This window comes from Cebus imitator, unplaced genomic scaffold (genome assembly GCF_001604975.1).
Source record: "Cebus imitator isolate Cc_AM_T3 unplaced genomic scaffold, Cebus_imitator-1.0 Scaffold76, whole genome shotgun sequence".
Classification (NCBI taxonomy): Eukaryota; Metazoa; Chordata; class Mammalia; order Primates; family Cebidae; genus Cebus; species Cebus imitator.
The window spans coordinates 2,861,718-2,884,587 of record NW_016107391.1 but is presented as its reverse complement, the minus strand read 5'-3'; the positions used below and the strand labels follow the sequence as shown (position 1 = coordinate 2,884,587).

Here is a 22,870-nt window from a genome sequence, read left to right as displayed (position 1 = left end):
TGCTTTTTCTCTCAGAGAAAGACAACCTTCCCTCACCATTCATACAGCTCCATTGCAATGGGCACATGAGTAAGTTCTGGTCAATTCATCTATCCTGGCCTCTGGACCAAGTTAGTCCAGTAAAATCCACATAAGGAACTTTTTTCGAATGATTACATAAAAGTTCTCTTTCCGCTAGACTTATAGATCAGGGATCAACAAACTGTGTATGGCTCATGACCCAAATCTGGCCAGCCATCTGTTTTTGTAAACAAAGTTTTACTGATACATGGCTATACCTATTCATTTACATGTTGTTGATGACAGCTTTTTAGCTACAGCAGCAAAGATAGTAGCTGCAACAGCAACCACATGGCCCACAAATCCTAAAATACTTACTATCCGGCCCATTACAGAAAAAGGTTACATCTTATTATGATCTGTTCTTAATAATAAGATGTAAGATTGGAACAAATAGTAAGGAAGCATCTCACCACTCTATGAAAAGAACACGTTGGAAAATGAAGCCAATTCAAAAGAAGAAACCAACTGCAAATATTATATAAGATCCCAGATTCAGATGGGTCGAAGACTATTAGACTCCAGTATTTTTCAGTCATGTAACCCAATAAATCCAGCTTTTCCCAAGTTCGAATTGGGTTACCTACATTTGAATTAAAATAATTCAAATTTACTACATAGATAACATCCATAAATAATGCTTACTGTAGGAAGAAAATTCTAATTTTTTCCTCCATTATATGTCCACCAACACCATAAAGACATTCAACATTTCTTTGGACTAGCGTATGATTGTATATTAAAAACTATGATTTAGCCCTAAAACTAAATTTAATATTTAAAAATGAAATGTTGCAAAATCAACTGATTTGGGGCTCATTTAGCTTTTCTTTGATTTTCAACCAACCATCCTAAGGTATGAGTGAACAATGAAAGACCAAAAAAAATAGAAACTAAACAATCCCCCCCCAAAAAAACAAAAAACCACCAACACCAAATAATCCATCATAGAACAAACTGAGATAGAAGTATAAAACAGAAGATAGTTGCCACTATTAACATCTCCCTGAAATAAGGCAGCCACACTAACACCAACTAGACAAAGAGCTAGCTAGGGAAATCCAAAACTCCCAGGGGGACAGATTTAACTAATTAGGGAGATGGTGATTAAAGCTGGAGCTGCTAATTGTCTACTGGGCATATATCTCTAGTAATGTCCCCTAGAGGCTTTCAGCAATGAGAGCCAAAATTAAGCCTAGTATTACTGTCAGTTACATAGACATCATTTGTCTATATTTATCCCTCTCTTTAGGAAACTAAAAAGCACATGGAAGTGTGGGTTTTCAGTGCAAGATATATGTTCCTATGAGGAAATAATTTTATATCATGTTTAGAAACAAAATTATTTTGTGTTTAAACTTGTTTTAATTTGTACATTCTGGAGTAAGATGTTTCTTTCAACAGCACACTTTCCATCTGTACAGGCCAGATGTTAATCTACAGGAAAACTGAAGTGGTTAGTAAGAAGATCAATTATACACAGACAGAGAACAAATATCTAAGTGGTAGGGAAAGAGGCAGGGAAGGCTTAAAATTGAATTAATTGGCAAGGCAGTTTTAGAACTCTGACTTATTGGGGACAGGGGGAGAGATGTTAGTAGGTTTTGGTGGGTTTTTTGTTGTTGTTGTTATAATTTGGCTCTTTTTTACGCATACCAAGAATAGAATGACGTAACAGGATTTTTCTCCCTGGGTGTTTCCTCTCCTATAAGTTGAAGAACCATTCAAGGCAATGAGTGAAAGTATTGTAAAAATGAACTGAGAATTCTTACAAGGCAATTTGAAATTTTATCTCCATTAAAGATGAAAATCGAATATGTCTAGGATTAGACATAGGTCAAATTCTAGCTTTGCCACTAGGATGGGGACTGCCAACTATTCACAGTATCCTTTCTCCTCCTCTTCTTTGAAGTAATAACATGCCCGGGGTCCTGGCTGGGCTCATGACTGCCTAGGTACAACCTAGATTTCCCAGTCTGCTTTGGAGATAGATGTGGCTGTACTATGTTTGAGCCAATGGAAGTGATGAGTGCATCTTCTGAATCCTTCAAAATACTTTTGTCCTCATTTTTCTGGCGGGAAAATGGCAATCACTGGAGCAAGGTAGGAAGCCATGGGCTGAGGATGGCAGAATGACCCTATCAGGCATAGACTGCTTCCTTCTCGGCTCTAAGAGAGAAATACATTTCCCTATCTTCCATAAGTCACTGTACTTTTGTGTCTCTCTGTTATAGCAACCTAGCCTGTATCCTACTAATACAGCCATTTACTATCTGTGCAACTTGGGGCAAGTTATTTAACCTCTCTAAGCCTCAGTTTCCTCACCTATAAAATGGAATCACAGCACTTATCTCACTAAGTACTAAAGGGAAATAAATGGGTTAAGAGATGTGATGTGCTTAATCCTGTGCCTAACATGCAAAAACGTGCTCAACAAATGGTAGATAATGCTAGCAAAAAGAAAGACCTACTTGGGAAGCTTCTTTCAAAGGCCTTTGACATCAAGCAGCTATTGTGCCCATAAAGCTCTAAAGGTAGAAATGTATATCTGGTTTTGAGGGTTTCTAGGGGTAACAACATATTCAGAGACAATGAGAGCTATCTTATATTTTAGCCCACAAGAAGAATGAAGATTAAACAACGCTTAATTACAGTTTAGCAAACTGTGCCTTAATCATCATTCAAATCTTTAAGAGACCTTGCTCTATGTCAAATGTCATACAATACTAGTTATTTCTTTATGCTTAGTTGATTGAGTTGAGTCCCATGTTTGTATAAAATATGACTGAGTAAAAAGGTACATTAATCTATGTTACCAGATCACCTCACCAGGGTAGACTGAGAAAGAGACACACAAATCAGCTGACATTATCCAGCTTGACGCATAGAGTTCTATAGTCAGTGAAGCCCATGGCCTACTTCTTCCTTGCACACATTTCCTCCCTTTGGATAGTACCTTTGTATCAATCTACTCTGGCATTGTAGATTCTTTTTCTCTTTTGTTGGTGGCACACGGTTAGTTTGTACTCAGGATTTCTGTAACCTTGTGATTTGCTGAAATAAGGCAACCACACTAACACCAACTAGAGAAAGAGCTAACTAGAGAAATCCAAAACTCCCAGGGGGACAGATTTAACTAATCAGGGAGATGGTGATTAAAGCTGGAGCTGCTAATTGTCTACTGGGCATATATCTCTAGTAATGTCCCCTAGAGGCTTTCAGCAATGGGAGACAAAATTAAGCCTAGTATTACTGTCAATTACATAGACATCATTTGTCTATATTTATCTCTCTCTTTAGGAAACTAAAGGAGTTGAGATCCTTGGAACTAAAATAAGGTGACTACAATGATTCCAGGGCTCTTACAGATTTTACATGGCACAAGATACAGAACAACTACAAGATTACACCACCCAGCTGAGGCCAGCATCTCTGAAATGGGAGCATGGATCACATTACCAGGCCCACCTCCCTCCATCCACCCTAATAATCTCCCACTGCTTATAAGATGAGATGAGTTACTACAGGAAGCTGAACCACAAGTCAATGATAAAAGATGTTGCATAACCTGTAATTTTAGCAGGCCAGACCAGACTCTGCCTCCTTCAATAGACCTGGGGACATTACACCTGTTTCTGCAAAGAGGGAGTTCTGGTGTAATGCCATGCAGAGCCCATGCCTTAGGATTGAGAGGCCGAAGATCAAGAACTACATCTTTACAGAAGCAATATCAATATCCACAAACATAAACCTAGGAATAAAAAACCACCTCTGGTACATTGGTTTCAAAAACCCAAGACTTTAGAACAACAGCAAAAATCACTGCACTAGGGAAGCAACAAAAAACTCGGGGCCTTTATTCTTGCTCTACTTCCCTGAATTGTTACTTACAGGTTCCCGGCCATCCATGGCTTCCATCCAGAGCCTCCGGTCCTCTTCCGACAATGCTTGCATGGTGATAACCCCCGGCCTGCAGAGAAGGGAGACACATGGATATGAAATCAATGCCACATGTAGAGACATTGGTGAAGGTGAATTTTAAACATCCACTCAACTAAGTCAGTGGTTGCTAGGGTTAACAACACCAAGAGGGGCACAACACTTGGCTTTTCTAAGCTACCTTCTAGTCTCAGAAAGGAAGGACCAAATTCCTCTGTCAGTCCATCTACCTCAGAGAGGCAGAAACACGGAAGATATGACCCTATTTTACAGGTAAGAGACATATAGAAGTGATTCCTTTAGACACTGTTCCTTGAAATTTTATTCTAGTCCTCAAAATGCTTAACAGAATATTTTACTTGCAGGAGAAATGCAATAAATATTTGTGGAAGTGAATGGAATCACTGGACTCAAAAAAGAGGGGAAAATATCCAAGCTGGAGGCATCCATGTCTTCCAATATCTAGTCCAATGCTTCTAAACTGTTTCAGTCACGGTGAAGTTTTATGGTGGTCATCATCTTGGTAGTTATGATTAAATGTGCATAATATTTTTAAAAAATAAGTACTTAATCATGTCAGGTGCTAAGTGCTTTATATGCATTAGATCATTTCACTCACTGAAATCTGCTTGCTCTCTAAAACTGAGCACAAACCTTCCAGAAGACATGCGTACAATGTCAAATGGTATTTGTTCAGTTCCCATTACAAATGGCACTCCACAAGAAAAGAGACTGTGCCATAAAAATGACCGTGGGAGAAGTGGCTAGAAGCCTTCAATGCCCATTAAAGCAGGCATTCTTCGCTTAAGGTGAGGATGGATCCTAGAGTGTCTCTAAGCCACCTCCTCCTCTCCCTCAAATGTATGTGTGTTTTTCTGTAGAGACAATTCAAATTGTCTATCAGATTCTCAAAAAGAACTGCAGCCCTCAAAAAGTTAAGAATTGCTAGTTAAAACCATCCTCCTTAAAATTTGAGACAGCCTAAAAAGGAGGAAGAGGTCCACTGAGCAACAACTAATGTCCTATGCCTGTCTGAGTGCACAAACGCTGCTGATGATCATACAACAATAGGTATGAAAACCACACAGGCTGAGCAACACCCTAAGCAGCACAAGCCGGGGCCCCATAAACACCCAAGCCTGTTAATTCTCACACGCCCATCATCTCTGCTTCTGGCTTATATCTATAGTTCCAACAAATATGCTAAACCTATTTGTGTTTAACATAATTTAAAAATCACATTTGATTCTTTTCATTAATCACCCCTCAACATCCCCTTAAAAAAAATTTTAGCTGAGCACGGTGGCTCACACCTGTAATCTCAGCACTTTGGGAGGCTGAGGTGGGTGGATCACAAGGTCAAGAGATGGAGACCATTCCAGCCAACATGGTGAAACCCGTTCTCTATTAAATCTACAAAAAATAGCTGGGCATGGTGGCCCACGCCTGTAGTCCCAGCTACTCGGAAGGCTGAGGCAGGAGAATCGCTTGAACCCACAGGTGGAGGTTGCAATGAGCTAAAACCATGCCACTTCACTACAGCCTGGTGACAGAATGAGACTCCATCTCAAAAAAAAAAAAAAATTTAGAGCTCTAAGCATGTAAATACAGAAGGGTTGGGGTTATAAGGAGCATCAGGATGGGAGTGTGAATGTGTGAGGGTGTTGAACGTGTTTGTGTGGGGGAGAGAGAGAGGTGGAAAGCATGCAAACGAGCAAGAGAAGGGAATGAGAAAAGGAGCAAGAGACAAAAAGATGAGTGTGGGTGTATGTGGGTGGGAGGAGGGGTGGGCAGGTACATGGTGGGCATGTTGATGACAGTGGGACCCTGATCCCAAGAGGGTAGTCATTCCCATGAAGTTCACACTGGGACTGGCACCATCATACAAAGGTAACTCAGAAGATGGAATAACTCCTCTCTCCATGAGTATCTTCCAGGACTCTCCCTTGTCTTGTCAGAAATTCTCATTCTCAGACCCAACCAAGCGCCCACTTCTCACCATCAGCCCATTCAGTGTGGCAGACTCACTGGGTGTCTGCAGAGAGCTGACAGTGGTGGCTCCACAGAAATGACCCTGTGGCTTGAGGGCACAATGGATTTATTCCACCTTTCTAAAAACCAACCACAACATTTTAATAGCTTTGCAGCTACTGTCTATTGCAGAACGAAAAGCCTCTGCAGCTACTGTCTATTGCAGAACTCTCAAGTCGCTGGTTCTGGGTCTCTGAGTGTTGATATAGGTGCTGCTCCTGTGCCACCTGCTTCAGAATTGGGCATTCCTCTTACATGGAGATTCCAGCCCAATCCCACTCTACTGAATCTGAACTGGGGTGACCCTGGGAACTTGGATTTTAACCAACTCCCCAGGTGATCTTGATTCAGAGTTAAGTTTGAGGCCCACACCCTGGGATGTCCACTCCATCCCCACTCTTTTCCTTCCTGTTCCCCTTGCCCTAGAGAGCAAAGTCACCCTCCTCTCTGCAGTGAGTTCAAGGAGCCAACATGTCTCTAGTTTGTTTCCTGCTAGTGGCTCACCAGCAAACAGTGAGATCACAAGAGCTGCCTATGTATCAAGGTCTCAGGGGCTCACAGGTATTATATCAATGTCATGGCACACAGTGTGAGATTTCCACCCCGAGCCATAAAGAGGAAGCTTGACAAGCTCAGAGGCTATGAAGGGTGGGCCACTTGGCCTTGGTAACCAGGAAAGTCAACAGGATTTGTTTTCATTTCAAGAAGAAATATCAAAATACAAGTTCTTTTCCACATGTAGTCTTGTTCCCTTTTGCAGAGTGGAGTAGGGTAGGGGGCGGATAGTAGGTGGTGAATAAAGCGGATTTAACACACTCAGTTCTAATCCCATGACCCTAAGTTCAGATAATTTTCTCTCAGCCTGATGTATGTACATCTGGATCATAGAAAACACTCATTTGATTCCAAGTTTCTTTTCCTTCATTACAGTTAGAACCACTGTTACACAAATGCCTTGCATATGGATTTCCAAGAACCAAGGTAGAAAGGGTGAACTTTCTTTATTCTGGAGTAAAACAATAACTTTCTCACCATATTTTCCTTCCCCGTGTCCCTACTAACAATTATCCCTCAAAACAAAATAAAATAAACAAAACCTTCAACGACCCTCCACTTTCCATGTCAGTCCCTATAAAATAGCATAGATTGAGACCTTCTCTTACAGGATGGCAATTTAGTTCATGTTTGAAATGCATGTGGTTCTTCATAGCAAAAATGGGCAGGGCGGGGAGTCAGAGACGAGAGAGATTAAAAGTAGGAGGATAGGCCAGGCGCGGCGATCTGGGAGGCCGAGACGGGAGGATCACGAAGTCAAGAGATGGATACCTGGCCAACATGGTAAAACCCCGTCACTACTAAAAAATACAAAAATTAGCTGGGTGTGGTGATGCGCTCCTGTAGTCCCAACTACTCGGGAGGCTGAGGCAGGAGAATTGCTTGAACTCGGGAGGCAGAGGTTGCAGTGAGCAGAGATCAAGCCACTGCACTCCAGCCTGACAACAGACCAAGACTCCATCCCAAAAAAGAAAAAAAAAAAAGTAGGAGGATAATATGGAATGAGGAAGGGAACATATGAAACAATGAAAGAGAAATGGAGTATATGATCAGAGCTCTTTTTACCTTTACAAAGAATTGTGAGCCTATTAGAGTCACTATAATAAAAGAACATTAATAATCATAAACCAGCAGTATGTGCCAGCTGCTGTGCTAAGGACTATATATAAATTAATTCACCTGCCAGGTGTGGTGGCTCACACCTGTAATCCCAGCATTTTGGGGGGCCAAGGCGGGCAGATCATGAGGTCAAGAGATTGAGACCATCCTGGCCAACATGGTGAAACCCTGTCTCTACTAAAAATACAAAAATTAGCTGGGAGTGGTGGCTCATACCTGTAGTCCCAGCTACTTGGGAGGCTGAGGCAGGAGAACAGCTTGAACCCAGGAGGCAGAGGTTGCAGTGAGCTGAAATCGCACCACTGCACTCCAGCCTGGTGCCTGGTGCCAGATCGAGACTCCATCTCAAAAAATAATAACGATAATAATTCACCTAATCTTCACACCTATATCATGAGAAAAGTGTATTCTCATTATTCCCCTTTAGCAGATGAGAAAATCAAGGCTCAGAGAGGTTAAGTGTCTTGTCCACAACCACAGAGCTAGCAAGATTCAGAGCCAGGATGTGAACACAAGCAGCCCAACCCTTAACTCTTGTGCACAATGCCATGCCAATGTGATGGCACCGCAGGCCCCAGAGAGCTCATGTTGACCACCCAAGTCCTCTGGTGTCAAAATCAGTCATGCACTTCTGCAAATACCTTAGTGAGCTCCTGCATGGGATTAAACAAGATTGAATGATAAAGATCTCTGTAAAAACCTAAAGTGCTTCATAAATATGAAGGCTTATGACACCACTCTAGGCAAACAGCTAATCAAAACTAGAATCCAACAGCATCCAGAGTAACTGGGGCTTACTTTCTACAGCAGTGGTTCTCCATGTTTTATCTGTCTTAAAATACTCAAGAGATGGAAAGGTAATTAGCTGTTTTTTTTAAAAAAAAAAAAAAAAAAGTCCTAATCATAAAGTAAAAATATTAAAAAATTGAATATCACCAAAATGAAGGACTTACACTCATCAAAAGATTAATTATTGAATTACTTTTATTAAGAAAATGAAAAGGCGAATCAGAGAGAAGATATTTATAATATCTATCTCCAAGACTCATATCCAGAATATGTAAAGAATGCCTACAAATAAATAAGAAAAAAATTAACAACCCAATACAACAAACACTTGAATAAACACTTCATAAAAGAGGACATCCAAATGGCCAATAAGGCTGAAAAATAGAGCATAAACTGATTACTTATCAGGGAAATGTGATTAAAACCACAATGAGATATAACAAGCACCCTCCTGAATGGAGAGCGTTAGAAGGCCACCAATAACCAGTACTGGCAAAAATGTAGACCAACTGGGACTCTCATATATTGCTGGTGGGAGAATAAGTTGATGAAACTACTTTGGCAATATCTACTGGAACTAAACATACACCTACCCTATGACCTAGCAATTCTACCTCCATATGTATACTCAAGAGAAATAAGTGGATATGTCCACCAAAAGGCACACTCAAGAATGCTTGAAGTTTTGTTTAGAATAGCCAAAGTTGCAAAAACAACAACAAATAAACAAATATCCCTTGACAAATGGATAAACTGTTGTATATTTGAATAATTAAATACCATACAACAATAATAATAATTAAAAAAAGACTCAACTACTCTTACATGCAACACAAATGATTCTCAGAGACGTCATAATGAGGGAAAGAAGCCAGACACTAAAGATTATGTGACTGTATGACCCCAGTTCTATGATGTTCAAATGCTTGCAAAACTCATCTATGGCGACAGAAGTCAGAAGAGTAATTGTTTTTTGGAGGAGATATGGGCAATGACTGGAAAGAGGCACAAAGGCATCTTCTGGAGTGACAGAAACATTCTATATCTTCATCTGGGTGGTTACACAGTTGTGTGTGTGTATAAAAAGTTGCTAAAATACAGACCTCAGATTCACACATTTTGCTGTGATTACATGTACCTCAATAAAAATTATGTCAAGTACCCAAGAGCTATGATTTCTCATCAATAATTTAGGCTCACTAGTTATCTTGACTCTAGTGCTTCCTAGCCATATAAACATGGCAGACTAGCAACTGAACTATTTTGTGCTACTCTTATTACCTACATCCTAAATAATTGTAGCATAGAGAAGTTTAATTACTTGTCTACCAGTGTTATCAGATGACACCTCAGGGCATGCTGGGAAGGTTACATGAGAAGTGTATGCGACATTTCAAAGTGTCAGGCACACGGTGAATGCTCCAAAAATTCATGCCTCTACCACAAAACACACAGGGCTGAGGGCTGAAGGGACACACCTGCGCTGACATAATGGCCATTTCCTTTTTCCTCCTGAGTAACACAACAAAGTGGCCTACCACTTCCTTTTAAAATTAATGTCTGATAACTAATAACAACAGAGAAGGGGTCGCTGGCAAATTTTAAAAACGCTGCCAGGGAGCTCCCTCCACCCACCAGATGAGAGAAAGGAGCAAATGACTTAAAAATCATCTGTAGAGCTCAATCCTAAGAATCTACTTAAAATACAGCGATTCCTTTTCTCTCCGAATATGTCCTTAGCGCTATATCTGGATCTGCTTGAGAATCATGAACAAGGATCTGGAATTTTCTCTGAGCTGGTAGCCTCACCTCTCACACTACAGGAGCCATGCAAAAAAAATAGCTCTCCATCTATCACAGGGCAAGCTGTTATCCAACACCTTATCTCCTCCAACCCTGGCCCCCAGAAACAGCCCATGGAAAGCAATATATGGTTTAGCAACACATCCAGGATCCGGGGACCACTGGCTATATCAACTCCAGCCTGCTCACCAGCCAAGAGCAAACAGAATCACAACGAGCCCCAATTCCAGGGTGACTCGACAGCTTTCCTACTCTAATCTTATTCCTGAATCTGAGTCAACAATAGTGATCTCAGTGGTTTGGCAATTTACCCACTTCCTATTGGACAAGGAAATGCTATTCCTAACTCCACCCCACTGAAACAAAAACACTCAGAATATAACAGTACTGTTCTTTCTAAATCAGCCTCCAAAGATCTAGGGTTTATTCATTCATAAGACTATAAATCTTCTGTTGGCATGAGTTCATTCCCCAGCTTCCATCCACACTGCCATATATGTAAGGTTCAAGTTCAAAGTAGAAGAGCTGAGGCACCCACAGGAACACACAACCTCAAACCTGTGTCTGAAACCTGCTCACTATGCTTATATAGGAAGACAAAGGAGAATGATGAAGGAATGGAGCATGAGCTGCCATCCACTTGCAAAAAAGAGCTTTGCAAATTCCAGGGAGGGGAAGTAGTCCTTTGTTTCTAAAGTGCTACTGGGAAAATGAATTCCTAACATTTCCTGGACAATGCAATGGTTCAGGTTCAGAAGAGCTTCATTTACACAAAGATATGGCCAAAGCCATGAAGAATAATCTTGGAGAATGACATCTTTTCCATGTCTGTTTATGAGATTACAGAACCAAATGTCTACAGAGACAGAGTAAGTAAGCAAAATGAGGAAAACCGGATAAGAAATTTTTTAATCCGAGGAAAACAGCTTGGTCTCATCTTAGTATTTTTTTTCTTTTGCAGTTTTACTTTCAGATAGAAACAAAGAACAAAGAATTATCTCCCCTCCATGGGAAAAACAACAGTGCAAGTGCAAAGCAAAAAGTTGTCACTTGTTTTCATGGGGGAGGTGGGCAACAGGGCATGGTGGTGACTGTGATAGAGCAGAGAGCACATAACCCCATCTAAAGGAAGTATCTTATTCAGCTCAGCCAACAGCTAACATGTGAGAAGGCATGATAAGCGGTTACAGATTTTTCCAGTTTTAAAATGTTGCCTCAAACCCGATTCAAGCCAAACCAAGTATGTCTGTAGACCACTTGTTTGCAACTTCTGTTGTCTGTGTCTGTCTTTCTCTGAATCTATCTGAGCTCTACCCCAGGTCAACCTTGCATGTTATACATTCATCCGTCTCATGCATTAGACCAACATTGAAGGATGCCTGTCTATATTTTTGTTTCGCCTTGCAGTCAAACTCAGGAGAGTATCTCCAGGTCATCCACAAAGGAGGAACTTGGGCTGCTTCCCTTGTTCTTCCAGTACTCAAGGATCCAGTGCCATCACTGGAAGGCAATGATAATCTAATGTATGAATCTGCACTACGATGTTTGCTCTGACGTAATAAATTGTTGAGGTCCTTCTGCATTAAAGACTATTGTGCATGGGAAAATTTAATAATGCACCATGATAACCTAGGTGTGGTACAGGTGAGAGACAGAGAAAGTGAGAAACCAGAAAGTGCTGCAACTGGCAGCCCCCAAGTCACAGGCAGATTTACTGAGTGTTTATTATGTGTTAACCACTGTGCTAAGGACTTTACTTGTATTATTATTCATTCTTCACAATAACTGTATGAAGCAGACACTACCATTATACCTCTTTTTAAAAGTGAAAAGACTGAGACTCAGATAAATTACTTGCATAATATCACATTACTAGTAAGTACGAAAGCCTGGACTTGAACCCAGGTGTGACTGAATCTAAAGCAAAACCCACACTTTAATGACAATGCTGTACTGCCCCCCTGTGCATGTAGCATATGTACCCTGGGATCCAGGAAGACCAGCACCTTAAAGAGAAGAAGGAAGGAGGGAAGGAATGAAGCAGAGCGCGAGGGAGGGAGGAAGCAAGGGTCAACCTCTAAGTTTTTAGAAGTAGCTTCTAATAAATTATTTAGAAAGGACTGATCCTAATAAATGAATGAATCATAACCTATTAAAGCCTGCAGCCCAGATCTTTTGAGAGGAATGTTTCTAAAATAATTAGGGCCGTAGCAACAATAATAGTCTAAAAAGTAAATATCGCCAACCACATCAGATAAGTTCTCACATTTTTATGAGAGACTGAAGTCGTAAAACATCAGGAAGCCCAGACAAAGACATCTTTGGCCTTTTAAACTGCATGGCTCTTAAATGCAACAAATAATTGAGTGAGTACCTATTATGTGCTAGTCATGATGCTAGGCATCAGGGACATAGAAGCAAGCAAATTTTAACACACTGCACAAGGACAAGGCATTTTAAACTATGGGATGAGACTCAAGGAGAACGCAAATACTTGTTACTATTATTGATAAACTGAAAATATAGCTTCTGGTTTATGTATGTTTTTAATTTTACTATTCTATCTCACAATTAACAGAAATGTATCTATGTACTATTCTATCTCACAATTAACAGAAATGTTTCTTCTATCCAGACTTATGTAATAGCTAATTTTTGGTTTCGATTTTAAAAAGACAAACTAATCTTATATTTAGAAATTGGCAAATAAACTGGTATACTTAGCCAATAAAACTACATATTTCACGATGCAGACTAAAGAGTAAAATTAGGGTTGCCTCAATCACCTTCCCAATCAAGTCCATTAACCACCATATCCCCATTCTTTGCTAAACCAGAATCAAACAGCAAACAGGCATGCTCTCATTTAATTAAAAAAAAAACAAAACTCAAAGACAAGTTCAAACTACATGAATTCTAAGATTACAAGATTACAAGAACTTCTCCACTATCTTATTTTACAGAACAGCCAAAAAGCAATTCAGAAACTATGGTATCTTCCCCCAAACTCAAGTCACGGAAGTCAGAGTCATATAACACCCTCTGAGGAAGGAAAACGCCATTTCCTGCCTGAAATGTCAATGGCATTGAAACCAGCACTCTAATCCAACCAGCAGGAAGGCAAAATCAAATATTATTTCAAATAAGGGTTGAGAAAGGGAGGGAGGGAAAGTTTGAAACCAGGAAAAATGGATTCATCTGTTGCATAAGATAAAGGCACATTGCATCAGGAGGGAAAAGTAGGACTGCCAGATTCTCAGCACACACGGGACACTGAAATCACTCATCTTCTCTGCACCATCCTAAATAAGCCATCCCTAAAGCAAAGGGCCTGGCACTTTAGTTCAAAGAGCCAGGTAAAGGGTAATGTTTAAACAGAGGCCCAACTTACTGAGCATGTTTGTTTTTGCAAGAAAGTGGGTATGAATGATTTGTGATGAAAGGGTGGGAGGAAGGAATTTCTAGAGAACGAATGAGTCATTTAGGATACTCTTCTTCCTTTAAGGAATAATACTGACATGATTATTTTTTCCTATAGAAAACACACACACACACACACACACACACACACACACACACATGCACACACACTTTCTCTCCTGTCAGTGTATACAAGGTATATGAAGGACAGCTGATTTTCAACTGGACCTTCTAATAGTTGCTAATACATACACAAAACTGCCATCTAGAGGTTGAATGTTGAAACAAAGTCTGTTACATAAGATGGTCCTTTTTTGGAAAAACACATAATCTCATAGTCACACAATTTCACAAAGACACACAAACCAATGCAGGCACGCACACCACATATCAAGCTGGAAGAAACAGTATTATTATAACTTAAAATTAATATAGTTTCCTCTTGAGATCATAAATAGGAAATAAAAGCATAAAACTTTATCTTTTATATGAAATATGTATCAACAACAGGTTATCACGTATACAGTTTGAAAATGGAATCTTCCCCTAGTAGGCCCTTCGCACACATACCCTGAATGCATCTGTATTTCCTCTCAGCTTATAGATGACTTGAAAACTCAGGACACCACAGGAAAAAGAGCACCATTAAGACAGAAAGCAGCCTCACAGCAATATCCACCAAAGCTAAGGTTCATCATCACAATCAAGTCTCAGGTTTTAGGGTCTAGAAAAAAATTCAACAGCCATGTTTTCAGACGTAGGACTCCATCAGAGGGGAATATTAGTTCCAGCTTAAGAAAAAATCCTGCAATGTAGTTATGATTTGCCCCATCTTACAGATGTTAAACCACTGACCCAGAGTCACACATCTAGCAAGGGACAGATCCCAAATTCAAATTTAGTAATGCTCTGATCTTTTTTACCTGCATCATACAGCCTGCTATATAAACGTACTTGAAACAAGGATTCTGAGGGTTCCAGTAGATTTTCTCAGATCTTCCAAAAATCTTTCTTGCCTCCACTATTCTGACTTTTACCAACCTTCAATTTTTCTGGATCTTTTTCCTACCTGCACACAAATGCAGACTATATGGGCACCTGCTAAAATTTTAGTTTAAATAGCAAGTAACTTGATTAAGCTCCTCTAGTCTCTTACACAATCGTTCATCATGGCCCCAAAGAAAAGAACTAATCCATCCCAAAATTACATCACCATAAAAAATAAAATTGAACAACCACATATACATGTTACTGTATTAAAAGCTGCATAAAATGTTTTTCTGCCTCTGGAAACAAATCACCTGAGACAGACATTTAGAATTGAACAGAGGTATACAAAACATACCTAATGAAACACCTAACCAACAAATACAAGGAAAACCTCATTACTTCGCAAATACAGGTTACCTGGTAAGAAGAAGACAGAGTTGACAGTGGATGTGACATGCTAGGTTGGGACTAGGTCAGAGGAGAGCTATTGCTCTTTACCTATTCCTGGAAAGCTTGCAAAACAAGAAGGACTTTGGAATGGTATGAAAGAAAATCAGATGAGGTCTGTTAAGAAAGTACAATCGATTTGTAAACTTTATATCTCCACTGCACTAGTAGTCTCTAGCATGTAGTTATGCTCAATAAAATAAGGAAGGAAGGAGGGAGGGAGGGAATTCAGTGTATTCCAGTCATGCCATCATCCTCTGTAAGAATGGAAGGGTAAAGTCCTCTTGTTTGTTACATTTCCCCCAGTAATTTGGCCCTCCAGGTTTGCTGGAACACTCAACATACTGGTGTTTGTATCTTAGCTGCTTGAATGTGTATGAGCATTCCATGCTCAAAGGTAACTTCCATGAAGACAAGTTTATTCTTGCTTTTCCCCTTACTGCAACTCTAGCACTAAATATCCTTGCCATCTCTAAGAAGCTACCCTTGCTGCCCACCTCTAGAGAGAACCAGAGCTGGGAAAGGGGCACTTAACACACAGCCTTTTCAAGTGTATGGACATTGGTGAGAGTCAGCTAATCCTGGAAAAAAATAATCATTTCCTTTCCCCAGTGTAAACACTGACCCTCAAGAGACTTCATTGATTCAGGGAGTCAGAAGAAGTTCTTTTACTATTTCTCATATGGTTCAGCGGACCCTCCTGGAAAACACTTGAGAGAAAATACTCATGTGTCACTTACATCTGTGAGAAATTTCTTAAAAATAAACAAATCCAGGGATGCTGGAAAATGACTAGTATCATGAATCTTTAGCCTTAACAAATATTTTCCCTACATTTGCTCATGAATTTCTTTAACATACTGCATGACGGAATTAATTATTCAAAGTGACTGAACACAGACATGAGCAAGTACTACCAATTCACATCCTGCTACCACTAACGGCTGCTTTGAAATGATGTCCCATCTTTTGACCCAGAAATTTTACACTAAACCCTCTCAAAGATTTGACACATTTTTGTAATGATAAATCTAGTCTTTATTCAATTAACCAATATAAATTATAAACCTTCAAATGCTTGGTGCTATGGCAAAGTAATACAAAAGCACCCCAAGAATGCTGCTTTATTAAAGAATAAAAAGGGTGATTTTTTATTTTATTTTATTTTGTTTTGTTTTATTTTAGGGAGATGGAGTCTCACTCTGTCACCCAGGCTAGGGCATAGTGGTACGATCTTGGCTCACTGCCCCTCCATGTCCCAGGTTCAAGCAATTCTTCTGCCTCAGCCTCCAGAGTAGTTGGGATTACAGGTGCCCGCCACCAGGCTTGTCTACTGTTTTTTCTGTATTTTTAGAAGAGATGTGGTCCCACCATGTTGGCCAGGCTGGTCTTGAACTCCTGAGCTCAAAAGATTCACCTGACTTAGCCTCGCAAAATGCTGGGATCACAGGTATGAGTTATTACACCTAGCCAAAAAAGGGTGATTTTTAAAAAGCTAATGAAAGCTTGGGCTATCATCATGCAAAAAAAAAAAGAAAGAAGGTAATTGATGTGAATGGCCTGCTTTGTGAAGTTGGGCTCCTTGTCAATGGAATTATTCAAGCAGTAGGCACTGAGTTATCCTTTTAAAGGTTGCTGAGTGCATGGGTGCTGCTTCATTGAGAGAGGCCCTCTCTATTTAATACTGTGTTAGTTTCCTGGGGCTGCTGTAACAAAGTGCCACAAACTGGCTGGCTTAAACAACAGAAATGTATTGTTTCACAGGTCTAGAGGCTAAAAGTTCAAGATAAAGGGTTCCTTCTGAGATCTGTGAGGAAGAATCTGCTCCATGCCTCTCTCCTAGCTTCTGGTGCTCTGCTGCCAATCTTTGGCATTCCTTGGCTTGTAGGTCCATCACTTCGACTTCTGCCTTCATGTTAACATGGTATTCTTCTCATGTACATGTCCATCTCTGGGTCAAAATTTCCCCCTTTTACAAGGACAATGGTAATATTGCATTAAGACCCACACTAATGACCTCATTTTTAACTTGATTATCTCTATCAAGTAATCTCCAAATAAGGCCACACTTTCAGAAACTAGGGATTAGGACTTCCACATATGATGTTGGCAAGGACACAATTTAATCTATAGCCAGTACCTGCTAGGAAAATTTTTTAAATTATCCTTTGGAGCATGTTGTGGCAACACCACACAACTACTACAAGTTACATTTATTTAAAGCTGTATCATATTCTTAATGCTAGAGTCTTAAAACTGAATTTCAAAATAAATCAGAAGGGAACTTCAAAGAATCATCATGTTGATTGGATTGACATGATACCTTGATCCAAGCAGGTTTTTGGTTTAAGATTGAAGAAATACAAAGAATTTCTACTAATTTTAGCCTTTCAATGTTGGGAACAATGAAATCCTTTTGAAGGAAAGCCAGGAATATGAAGAGCTAATAGTATTAGTCTGTAAAACATTTGTGCCATATAATCCCAGGGTCCTCAGTAGTTCAAGTTCGAACTTCCCCCCAAAACTAGTTCTGAAAAAAAAGGAAGGCACTAGAGAAAAAAAAACTAGATGAGATGTGGCCTCTGAAATCACGTAGAAGCCAATACGAAAGGGTGTAGGACACAGAGATGAGAGCACAGGCCTACCTACTTTTTAGATATCAAAGATATATAAGAATTAGAAGTAGATTTATAGAGATGTATTTGGTTTAAAAAAGGATCCTTGGCCAGGTGTGGTGGCTCATACCTGTTAATCCCAGCACATTGGAAGGCCGAGGCAGGCAGATCACCTGAGGTCAGGAGTTAGAGACCAGCCTGGAAAACATGATGAAAACCAGTCTCTACTAAAAATAGAAAAATTAACTAGACACAGTGGCCCATGCCTGTAGTCCCAGCTACTCAGGAGGCTGAGGCAGAAGAACTGCTTGAATCCAGGAGGCGGTGGTTGCAGTGAACCAAGATCACACTCTACTGCACTCCAGCCTGGGCGACAAAGCAAGACTACATCTCAAAAACAAATAAGTAAAATAAAATAAAAAGGATCCTTGACACATAAGGTTCAAGAGCTGTAGCTCTAAGTCCCACTGACCTGGATTAACACTTTATTTGATTTCCAGCCCATTTATGGGTCAAAGAATGAAAACAGTTTTCTGTAGGACCTACGTGTCAGGGATTTGAGGATTAACAAACTGACAGCAATGTATTGGGATACAATGAAAACAATTAGCTGATAAGTGATACTACTGTTAGGATATCTCCTATTCATGCTAGTCATCCTAGATTTAAAAAAAAGAAAAAAAAAAAGGCATGTCGCCTTAAAAATAAAAGGTGGAGCTGGGCACAGTGGCAGTGGTGCACCTATCTTCCTAACTACTCAGAGCTGAGGTGGGAAGATCACTTGAGCCCAGGAGTTCAACTCCAGCCTGGGAACACAAGAAGGCCCCACTTCTAAACAAATAAATAAAAGGTGGAAGAAGGGGTGTACAGAAACCAAAAAACCATTCATGGAACACCTACTGAGTGCCATGTGCCTGTCACTATGCTCTATCTGTATTGCCTCTTTTAATTTAGTCACATGAGGACTTTCTGAAGGTCACAGAGGAGTAGATGTAAGAAGAGAGGTGAGTTTGCTGCTTCAGTTCATTGTACCATTCATTTATAATGCCAAATGCAACTGATAGGGTGAGAACAGCACTTCCTAGATTTCACAGCCTGAAAACTGGACACTGTGGTGTCTCTGAAATGTAACCACCAACAGCTCTGAGCTCATTACTGGAAAATGTTTCTAAAATATCCAAAGTTTTGGCCAAATATGGTGGCTCACGCCTGCAATCCCAGCACTTTGAGAAACCAAGGCAGGTGGATCACCTGAGGTCAGTAGTTCAAGACCAGCCTGGCCAACATGGCGAAACCTCACCTCTACTAAAAATACAAAATTAACTGGGCATGGTGGTGGGCGCCTGTAATCCCAGCTACTCGGGAGGCTGAGGCAGGAGAATCACTTGAACCCAGGAGGCGGAGGTTGCAGTGAGCCGAGATCACGCCATTGCCTTCCAGCCTGGGCAACAGAGCAAGACTCCATCTCAACAACAACAAAATATCCCAAGTTTTGAGGCACCAATATGCCTTGGAACAGGCTCCTGTGAACCTCAGTTCAAACCCTACCTCAACCTCACCCCTCTAAACTGTAGATTCCTCAGCAGCATGAGAATAAGAGAGGACCCACCGCCCTGGGTTGCAGTGAGGGTGACATAAAATAAGGATGAAAGTGTTCAGCCTACAGGAAATGCTCTGATACTACTAGTTGCCTCTCTCCATTTCCACATCCTTTAAAAAGGCAGGAGTTTTAGGCCGGGCGCGGTGGCTCAAGCCTGTAATCCCAGCACTTTGGGAGGCCGAGGCAGGTGGATCACGAGGTCAAGAGATCGAGACCATCCTGGTCAACATGGTGAAACCCCATCTCTACTAAAAATACAAAAAATCAGCTGGGCATGGTGGCGCGTGCCTGTAATCCCAGTTACTTAGGAGGCTGAGGCAGGAGAATTGCCTGAACCCAGGAGGCGGAGGTTGCAGTGAGCTGAGATCGTGCCATTGCACTCCAGCCTGGGTAACAAGAGCAAAACTCTGTCTCAAAAAAAAAAAAAAAAAGGCAGGAGTTTTATGTGGTGGCGTTTTTTGTCTTTTGTCTGGTCAAGTAATCTACTTCAGAGACTAGAAATTACCTTTCCCAGTAGTTACCTTCTCCTCCTCCACACAGGTTAGCACTCAGCTCCTTAGTAAAAAAGCTTGAAGTTTTTGCTTGTTTGTTTTGTTTTGCTACAGCTGCTTGTCGTGATTTTTCAAATTAGGAAAATGTTTTCATGTGCTCTGATGAAACTGTATTGTGAAACACACTGTATTTAACATACCAAGTATTAGTAAGAATCAAGGACAACTAAAAAGCTTGAAAATGTGGATTCTACTATCTCAATCCCAGAAAGTCAAACTGTGTGGGTCTGGGGCAGGCACCAGGAACCTGTAACTGATTGCACGTGATTTTTGCCACAGTAAGATACGTTGATGTCGGGTAATCGACTCACAATATTGACCTCCTAGGTTATCACGCCGTAAAGGCTAAAGCTTTTGATACAAAACAACATGATATGTCAGCATTAAGTATAAAGAATAAATAAATTCAGTCTTAAAAATCTGCAACATCCCATATTCTATGTCACATAATTCACACTTTAACATGTATTTGTATCTTGATAGAATAAAATATTACTAGTCACTACTAGTGACTAGTTTATGTATTCTCCAGTTAACATACTCTGGGAGTACCTCGAACCCTTATGTGGTTAAATATAACCATCCCCTCTTTCACTTCCACATTTACTAGGTGCTAAACTTGCATTTTGACCCTCTGCCTCTCTGGTCCAGCAGGTGGAGCTGGGGAACTTGTGGAAGACAGGACAGCAGGGCATCCAGCAGTAATCACTTCCTCACTAAAGGACTCTGGTGAAAAAGGAAAGTACAGGAGTCTTCGAGAGAAAAGGATTCTGAGCAGAATCCTTTCCCAGGGATGCAGCTATCCAGCGGATGCAAATGCTTTTTCCCTCTCTACCTAGGCCCCCTTCTAAACATTAAGGGAAAAAAAGGAAAGACACTGGGGTCAAAAAAGGAGAAAGGAGGAAATCCTGCTGTACTGTGACCTAATCTTTCTGAGCTATATAGAAAACTTTTTTTGTTTTTTTGTTTTTTTTTGGATACCAAATTTCTTTATTTGAAGGAATGGTACAAAGAACTTAAGTGGATGTTTTGGTACAACTTATAGAAAAGGTAAAGGAAACCCCAATATGCATGCACTGCCTTGGTGACCAGGGAAGTCACCCCGTGGCTATGGGGAAATTAGCCTAAGGCTTAGCTTTCATTATCACTGTCTCCCAGGGTGTGCTTGTCAAAGAGGTATTCTGCCAAGCCAGATTGGGGTGCTCCCATCTTGCGCAAGTTGGTCACATGGTCACCCAATTCTTTGATGGATTTCACCTGCTCATTCAGGTAATGTGTCTCAATGAAGTCACACAAGTGTTTCCTAGGACAGTCTACTCACCTCCTGAAGAGATTCAGGCCAGGCGCGGTGGCTCATGCCTGTAATCCCAGCACTTTGGAAGGCCATGGTGGGTGGATCACTTGAGGTCAGGAGTTCAAGACCAGCCTGGCCAACATGGTGAACTCCCATCTCTACTAAAAATACAAAAAATTAGCCAGGTGGCACATGCCTGTAGTCCCAGCTACTGGAGGCTGTGGCTGGAGAATCACCTGAACCCAGGAGGCGGAGGTTGCAGTGAGCCGAGGTGTTGCCAGCGCACTCCAGCCTGCTGGGCAACAGAGCGAAACTCAGTCTCAAAAAAAAAAAAAAGGAGATTCAGCAGGCTCATCTGAACCATGACCAAAACCCCTTCATGCCATGCAGAGGGAACCAGGGACAGAAACTCAGGAGCGATTGACTTACAAGCCCACTCCATATGCTGAACGTGAAACATCCACTCTTGCCTTATGATTGGGACAGGCACAGCTGTTGTGGGAGTTATAAAGGGGGGAAGGTGCTAGAAGTGTTGGCAAGGGTAGAAATGAGATGGATCAAAGTGAGCTTTGATCATCCACTCTCCACAACTTCTTGGGAAACTTCTGAAGAAGAAAACACAAAAATAATTCAGCTTCATAAACTAAGTGTGGGCTTGTTTTAAATCTGACAGAGAGCTGCAACACAAGGCATGCCCTCTTGGAAGCAGCTCTGCAGCAGACGGTTATCTCTAGGAAGTGTACATTTGATGGGCATCACAGCTGGCTGCACTTCCATGCAAATAGATCCGCTGAACCTCCTTCAAGGATGCCAGTAATATGAATTCCCTTAAATCACATGCTTAGAAAAGAGAAGAGAGATGCTTAAAGCACCAAGGTTTAGGATTTGTTTAAAACCAATAATAACCAAATTTGGTTTGGGGAAGGCTGTTTGCAATTCCCCTTTGCTACCCTAATTCAACCTACCCCCAACCCGGCACCCATGCTATTCTTCTTTACCTTCCCCTCTCACACCTCTATACACAGTAAAGGGTCAGGACACTTTCTTTTCTTTACAGATTATATGTACTTTTCTGGGTTTAGAAGTGAAATCTCAAGTCTGATAAGCATGCAGGACAAGCTAGTTCGCAAAAAAGAAGAAGAGCTAATACTTGTTGAGCACTTATTATCTCCTGCTCTGCCAAGTATTTTACATGCATTATTTCCTTGAATCCTTATAACCATCCTGGGAACTTCATTTTCCAGACGAGAAAATCAACGTTCTGAAAGATTAAGTAACTTGCTCAAAGTCACATGGCTACTCAGTAGCAAAGTCAAAATTTGAACCATGGTTGTCTGGCTTGAAAGCCAGAGGTTTAATAACTAAATTACTTGAGACATATAATTATTTTCCATGAACTTCTGATACAGGCTAACAGAGCATGCTTTCTCCATGGGAGCCCTAACAGCCTCCAGTGCAGAGTAGACACCTGCCACAAGAAGGCAGTGCACATCTGCCTGTGCACCTGTCAGCCCACAAGGAGCATACCCCAGGCAGTACTCAGTCTCAGGATGCCACAGAGCCAGGGCAAGGTGGCCACAGGTGACCTTCCCAGGGAGAGGTAAGTACTGGCTTGACAAAATGATATAGCATTTTTTTAGTAAGGGGGAGAGATTAA

At 40.9% G+C, this 22,870-nt stretch overlaps 1 protein-coding gene across 1 annotated transcript in view; it reads right to left on the bottom strand.

Moving 5' to 3' along the window:
• ARHGAP26 (Rho GTPase activating protein 26) overlaps positions 1-22,870 on the bottom strand; it is a 471,565-nt gene that overhangs the window by 296,332 nt on the left and 152,363 nt on the right. Inside the window, exon 12 of the mRNA XM_037739951.1 lies at positions 3,952-4,030. Within this exon, the coding sequence (XP_037595879.1) occupies positions 3,952-4,030 (79 nt within the window). The remainder of the gene's footprint in view (positions 1-3,951; positions 4,031-22,870) is intronic.